Source organism: Alligator sinensis, unplaced genomic scaffold, assembly GCF_000455745.1.
Source record: "Alligator sinensis unplaced genomic scaffold, ASM45574v1 scaffold511_1, whole genome shotgun sequence".
Classification (NCBI taxonomy): Eukaryota; Metazoa; Chordata; order Crocodylia; family Alligatoridae; genus Alligator; species Alligator sinensis.
This window is the reverse complement of record NW_005842114.1, coordinates 376,968-384,533: the sequence shown is the minus strand read 5'-3', so window position 1 is coordinate 384,533 and position 7,566 is coordinate 376,968. Positions and strand designations below refer to the sequence as shown.

At 47.2% G+C, this 7,566-nt stretch overlaps 1 protein-coding gene across 1 annotated transcript in view; it reads left to right on the top strand.

Moving 5' to 3' along the window:
• The first annotated feature begins 10 nt into the window (after positions 1 to 10).
• The window catches only part of GGT7 (gamma-glutamyltransferase 7), a 74,607-nt gene continuing 67,051 nt past the window's right edge, over positions 11 to 7,566 (top strand). Inside the window, exon 1 of the mRNA XM_025205391.1 lies at positions 11 to 161. Within this exon, the coding sequence (XP_025061176.1) occupies positions 47 to 161 (115 nt within the window). The 5' untranslated portion in view covers positions 11 to 46. The remainder of the gene's footprint in view (positions 162 to 7,566) is intronic.

The following is a 7,566-nucleotide window of genomic DNA, read 5'->3' as shown; positions in this document are numbered from 1 at the left end:
GGAAAGCCAGCAGAGCACGCTGGGCGCCTACTCGCCCGTGGACTACATGAGCATCACCAGCTTCCCGCGCCTGCCCGAGGAGGAGCCGGGCGGCGCCGCGGCCGAGAGCTGCCTGCGCGCCAGGAAGGAGGAGGACGCGTTCCTGGGCGAGCAGGACACCGGTGAGCGGAGCGGGGCGCCCGACCCCGGCCCCGGCCCGGCCTCCCAGCAGCATCCCTATCCCCATCCCCATCCCCGCACCGCCGCGTCCAGCCGGCCCCGGCCTTGCTGCCCCCGTGCCCACGCGGCTCTTCCCCCTCTCGCCCGTGAGCCTCCCTCCTCCCGGTCCTCGCCCCGTCTGTCCCCGCTGGCAGCCTCCAGCCAAGGGGCTCTGCCCTGCACCCGCTCACTGCTGCCGCCCCTCGGGCCCTTTCTCGGGTCCCTTCATGCCCTTTGGTTGCTGCTTCCATCCATCCTCCCTGCCTCCCCATTTCTTTCCACCCCCCCAGACACTATGTTGCTGCCTCCTCTGCCCTGCAGCTCGGCTCTTGTCACAGAGACTCCAAATTCCCCAGTCACTGTGAACTGGCTTCCCTCCTCCATCCTGGCCCATCACAGCTCTCCTTTGAGGCGGACTTGGTGCTCCTCCTGATGCTGGGGTAGCCGGGCACCATCACTGATCTTCAGAGGATGCCAGGGGACTTCTGCCTCCTTCCCCACAACCCACACAAGGCTTGAAAGCCTTGGGGCACCTTTCATGCCTGATCACTTCATGGGGCAGGGCCTATCTGGCACCCTGCCCTGTCTGGGCAGGGCCTGTGTGAGTCCCACCCTCTCAGGGGTGGCATTTCTATGGGCACTGGGGATTTCATTCATCAGGAGAAGGAACCACTCAGAGCACAGGCAAACCCCACCTACTGGGGGCAGAGCTTCTACGGCCCTTGCCTGTAAAAGGCAGGTCCTCTCTGACTTGTGGGTGGCCAACCTGCAGCCTGTTTGCCACAAGTGGCATGGGTAGCCTCCATGTGTGGCAAGGGGCAGACCAAGGGGAGGGTAAATAGCACCGTGGCGGATAGGGCAGGGACCAGAAAACAGTGAAGCAGACTGGGCACGGAGCACAGGGCAGGAAACATCAGAGCAGCCAATTGGGCAGAGGAAAAGGATCAGAGTGGTACTCGGGGAGGATGGAGAGAGAATTTTTGGCACATCTTCCAAAAAGGTTGCCTCCCATTGCTGTATCCTCAACCTGTGTTTGAAAGAACTTGGCTAGATACGGCCCAGACACACCCACCCCAGTGATCCCTCCCTTGGTGTAAGGGTGACTCCCTAGGAAAGGTAAAGGATGGCTAGGACTTCTAATGTAGACAAGGCCTAGCCATACCTTGAATTGGGCCAAATCGTGGGGAATGATTTGGGGTCATAGTCAAGATACAGTTATGTTCTATTTGTTTTCCAAATGTATACCAGACCAGATCTGGCTTAGTCTACTTTCTCTTCTCATTGTGTTCTAAACCAAGGCTGCACAACTTCTAAGCAATCTAGGGTCACATGTCACGGGGGCTGCACCAATGTGGGACATGGGTCCTGGGGTGCACCCTGTATGAATGCCCCTACCCTGCTGTACTATGCCTGCATAGGCACTCCCTACACCCCCCTGCCTTTGCAGGTGCCCCTCTCCCCCACTGCTACGCTGCACACTCGCATGGCCTCAGCTTCACCCTCAACTCCCAGCACTGCACTGCACCATCTCATCCCCTGGGGGAGATGCAGAAGGCAGAAGCTGGAGGTGGAAAATGGAGATTCTGATTCCTGTTACAGCCTGATCAATGGGAGGAGCAGCAGCTGGACTGGAGCTGAGGGGCCTCAACAAAACCATTCCTGGGCTGCATGTGGCCCATGGGCCACTAGTTGGACAGCTTGGTTTTGAATATAAGACAGTGAACCTGGGATCTAAGCAGCTGTCAGGAAATGTCCTCTCTCAATTTGGTACTGTCCCTCTTTTTCTCCCATGACTCTCCACAGCCTCCTAAGTTTCCCCTCCATTATTCATCAATCTATGTAGCCTCCCATCTTTCCTTGTCCCTTGCACTGATTGCCTGGAATGCTACAACATTTTTTTTAATTCATAGTTCTCTCTGGTGTTTTGTAAGGCTGAAATCTCATGTCCTCATCTTGATTGTCCTCTGCCTAGTTTCTCATTTCAATTTGTCAGACTCTCCCTGTAATCACAAACAATGAATTGGTTCTGGAAATGCAGTGCCAGCTGCAAAGGCAGATAGATATTTGCAGAAAGTGGTGGATTGTTCCTATCAAATGCTTGGTTTGAATTAAATTAGCTGCTGTTCTTTTTATTTTTGACAAAGCCCTTTACAGCTTTTTAAATTAACAGTTTCTTCCTGGACAATCACAAGTTGTATATTTTTCTTGCAATCCCAAACTAAATTTCTCCATCCTGACTGAGCTCTCTCAACAGCTTAAAAAAAATAAATAAATAAAAATTTTCTAGCAGCAAATTCCTACCTGCAACCTAGTGGTATAGAGACAAGGACCACAGGCCAGGCTCTTCCTTAGTGAATTGCTATTGACTTCAGTGGACTTACGTCAGGAATTAGTTTGGCTGAGTACAGTGGTTCATGTGACCAGCTCTCATTCCCAACAAATGAAGTAGTGAGGTGTTCAATTTGGTGTATCAGGCAGGCTATCTCAAGGCACGGACTGTTATTTAATACTCCTAGTCAGGTCTACTGACTCTGAAGGCTGAAAGCCAGCTTGCAATTGCAGTTTACATTTTTTCATCCCCTTGATTATATTCTAACGATTAAATAAGCTTTCATGACCTATTTTCTTTTAATTCTATTCTAGTTCCCCTTCACTTTCAGGTCTAAGAGAGCAATGCCTCCTTAATTACTTCACTTTGAAATCTATCGGCAAGGAAAGGGGAAAGAATTCCAAACTTCACTTTGAAATCTATCGGCAAGGAAAGGGTTAAGAATTCCAACCAGCCATATCTTTGTGTGCGCAAAATGCAAGTGCAATTTCATGCCTCATTTATGTGTTCAGTTATCCTGACTGTGCATGCCAATTTCCAGTTCTGGTTATTTGCATACACAATTACTGGAGTCCTCTGCAATGCTGCTGTAATTTCATGTAGTCTTATGTTATGCAATTGCATATGTAACATAATATGATGTTTTCTGTATTCTCACATCTATGCCATTGTATTAATTAAAGATCAAGATATATTAATAGCTTGAAAAAATCCACTTGTGCACCAAGTGCTAGCATTGTTTGTCAAATTGAGTGGGATGGGAACCTACATTTTCATTTTCTGCCAAATCTGTGCTTCCGTTCCAAAAAAGTGTAGTTCTAGGGTTTTGAAGAAAAATTTCCAGGGAGGCTCCAGTGCCATTTTTCTGAGTCTTTCACCAGGCAACTCCCATGCTCCTTTTGCTTTCTTTTCTCACCAGACCCGACAAGTTCTGTGTAGGTGGCCCTGGAATCTTGAAGTGCAGGTTCACAGAAGAAACCAGTGTATGTCTGGCTACTAAATGGTGTTTGGTAGCTTGTCTTTCCAGAGAAAGGGATGTTCTCATGGGGAGGACAAAGAGCAGGATGGTGCTCTTGGAGATTTCTACCTCACTATCCTCCTAAGATCTAATGGTCTATAATGCTTTTATTCTCACAAGGGCTCTGAGAAGTTGATTGGGAAAAATGAGGCATACAGATGAGAAATGACTTGCTCCAAGCCGCATAAGTTGAACCTAGGTTTCTCAAACAGTAAGCTAATATTCCAACCCCCTGGACCATCTTTTCTCTCAGGAGTCTCTTTTTGGCTCTGCCATGGATTCCTGTGTGACCTTGGGAAACTCACATGTCCTCTCCATGCTTTTGTTTCCCCATTTATGAAATGGAAATATTAACACATCTTTGGGGCTTTGTGAGGCTGAATTTATTCCCTGTTTTGAAGGCAGTGTAGATATGCTATCATGCTTTCATTGCTTTCATGTTGAGCTTATACTGTATGGTGATTAAGGTGACTGGGTAATACACATGGTTTAAAGCTCTGAGTAGTGCAGGAAGAGCTCAGTACAGTGTGTGCTACAGAGACATGTGCATAGGGGCTTATCTTTTTGGTGTGCTGTTTTATTACCAGTTTCTCTCTAAAAATACCTCTAACCTCCCTTAAAGGCTGCCTTGCTGTGAACCTTCCATAGAAACTTGCCAGTCTTGCTCTTTCATGCTGACTAATGAGAGCTGCCAGAGCCCCCACCAGCTTCTGAAATAGCCCTTCTACTTCTCCCTTCCTGACAGTGTTTAGATCCCTCCAACTGCAAGGCCATCCTGTCAGATGCCTCTAGCTGCCTAATCCTCTGCCCTGTTCCAGCATGTCTACTACTTGGTGGTCAGACTTTGCCTGGGACCCCAAGAACCATCTGTCCCATGCTGATGAAACTGTTGTGAGAGCCAATATAGGAGGAGTTCTTGCAGGGATGGTAGGGAGTGCGTGAGTGGGCAGAGGAGAAGAGCTGAAGCAGATGTGCTGGGATTTTGCTTGCAAAGGAATTGGGCATATGATGGAAGAATGGGCAGGTCACCAAGGACGCATACCAGGAAATAGTCAGAACCTGCAGGAACAAAATCAGGAAGGCAAAGATAAAGAATGAGCTGTACCTGGCAAAGGAAATTAAGAACAACAAGAAGAGGCTCTATAAGTATGTTGGCCATAAAAGTAGGACCAAGAAAGCTGTGGGTTCCCTGTTAACAAGCCTGGGGCAACTCTTAAGAGAAGATGCAAAGAAGGCAGAGCTATTCAGTAGCTACTTTGCCTCAGATTTCACAAAAAAATTAAGCTGCAGCCAGACACCTAATATGGATTATTTGGATACAGAAGGGGGCAGGCTGAGGGATGAGATCGCAAAAGAGATGGTCAGAGAGCTTTTGGTGGGTCTGAATGAATTCAAGTCAGCAAGGCCAGAAGAACTTCATGCCAGGATCTTGAAGGAACTGGCAGAGGAGATCTCAGAGCCCTTGGCAATGATCTTCAAGAAGTTGTGGGAGACAGGCCAGGTACCGAAGGACTAGAAAAGGGCCAACATAGCATCCCTCTTTAAAAAAAGGAGAAATAGGGGAACTACAGATTAGTTAGCCTTACCTCAATACCTGGGAAGTTATTAGAGCATATCCTAAGGAAAGCCCTTTGCAAGCACCTGGAGGAGAAAAAGCTGATTGCAAGTAGCCAGCATGGATTTATGAAAAACAGATCATGTCAAATGTCCCTTCCAGCCCCTAACATGTATGAACTATGAAACCTGAACTCCTATTTTGACAAAGTAACTACATGGATGGATGACGGGAATGCTGTGGATATAGTGTATTTGGACTTCAGCCAGGCTTTTGACAAGGTCCCACATGACCTTCTCATAAACAAATTGGAGAAACGTGGACTGGACAAAACTACTGTAAGGTGAATAGGTAACTGGCTCAAGAGCTACAAGCAAAGGGTAATTATTAATGGATCCACGTCAGAATTGCAGAAGGTTTTGAGTGGAGTCCCACAGGGGTCTGTCCTGGGCCCTGTGCTGTTCCATATGTTTGTTAATGATTTGGATGCTGGCATAGAAAGCTTCTTGAGCAGGTTTGAGGATGGCACAAAACTGGGAAAGATTGTGAACACATTGAAGGATGTAAGTGCAATTCTGAAGGATCTCGACAGATTGGAAAGCTGGGCTAGAGCTAATAGAATGAAGTTCAATGTGGGCAAATGCAAGGTGCTACACCTCAGGAGGAATAATCAAAAGCACAAATATAAAATGGCTGACACCTGGTTGGATGGCAGCACTATAAAAAAGGATCTGGGAGTCTTGAAAGATCACAGATTCAGTATGACTCTGCAGTGTAATGCAGCCTTACACAAGGTGAATACAATTTTGGGATGTATCAATAGAAGCATTAGGTGCAAGACATGGGGGGGGTTATAGTATTAACATGGACAAATTGGAGAGAGTCCAGTGGAGGGCAACAAAAATGGTTCTCAGGCTGGAGCACGTGACTTCTGAGGAGAGGCTGAGGGAACTGGACTTAATTAGTTTAGAGAAGAAAAGACTGAGAGGAGATTTAATAGCAGCCTTCAACTACCTGAAAGGTGGTTCCAAAGAGGATAGAGCTGGACTGTTCTCAGTGGTGGTAGATGGCAGAACAAGGAGCAACGGTCTCAAGTTGTATCAAGGGAATTTTAGGTTGGATATTAGGAAGAACTTTCTCACTAGGAGGGTAGTAAAACACTGTAACATGTTACCCAGAGAGGTTGTGGAATCTCCATTCTTGGAGGTTTTAAGACCCAACTTGATAAAGGCTTGGCTGGGATGCTCTAGTTGGGGATGGTCCTGCTTTGAGCAGGGGGTTGGACTAGATGACCTCCTGAGGTCCCTAATTTTCTATGATTCTATGATAGTACCTCTGTATTTGGAACTGGTTAGGCCTCATTTGAAGTATTGTGTGCAGTTCTAAGCTTCACATTTTAAAAAGCATGTGAAGTTAGAGAGGGTCCAGAGGCAGGCAGTAAAGATGATAAAGGGCTTGGAAAGTAAGTCATACAAGGAGAGGCTGAAGGAGCAAGGCATATTCAGCTTGCGGAAAAGGCACTTAAGAGGGGACATGATAGCAGTCTTCAAATATCTTAAACACTCCAATAAATAATAGGAAAAGCACCTTTTCTTTCTTGCTGCAGAAAGGAAGATGTGAACCAACAGCTTGAATTTGCAGCAAGATACATTTAGATTGCATATCAGGAAAAAAATCTTCACTGTTAGAATAGCGAGGCAGTGGAATAGACTGCCTAGGGAAGCTGTGGACTCTCCATCACTGGAGGTGTTCAAGAAGAGGTTGGATAGCCATTGATCAAGGATAATCTAAGGATAGCTATGCTAAGGTATTTCCCATGCTCTGGGCTTTGCTGGTTGCCTATGTTATATGCCAGGGTGTTTTTAAGCCTCCCTCGGAGACATTAGGTGGTGGCTACAGCCAAGGCTGGGGACTTTGACTGGGGTGTGCCAGTGTTCCTGCTGGGACCAAAGCAAAGGTTCCTGGCTAATAGATCTCGCCCCTCTACTCAGGGTCAGACCAAATGCCATATTTGGGGTCAGGAAGGAATTTTACCCCATGGTTAGATTGGTATGGACTGGGAGTTTTTGCCTTCCTCTGTGGTAGGGGGTGCACCCCTCTACCTGAGATTTCTTGAGCATATATTGACAGCCTGTTATAGAAGCAGGACATTGGCTGCAATGGTTCCTCTGCTTTACCTGTGGCAGGTTAGGGTGTTAGGTCTGTGTTGTGTTAGGGTTGACAGTAGTCTTATGTAGAGTTTAGATTATGGTTTGTATGGACTGGTTTGGACAGACAGGCAGGGCATTGGTCTAGATGACCTCTGGAGGTCCCTTCCAGCCCTATTTCTTTATGATTCTATGAACTATTTATTTCCCCCTCTTGACATGGCTGAGCTTTGATTTCTAGTCTTGCAGCCTGTTTTGTGAGCTCTTTAGTAGCACAGTGAGTATACGAGCATTTAGCTCTGGGTTACTCAGGTTTTTG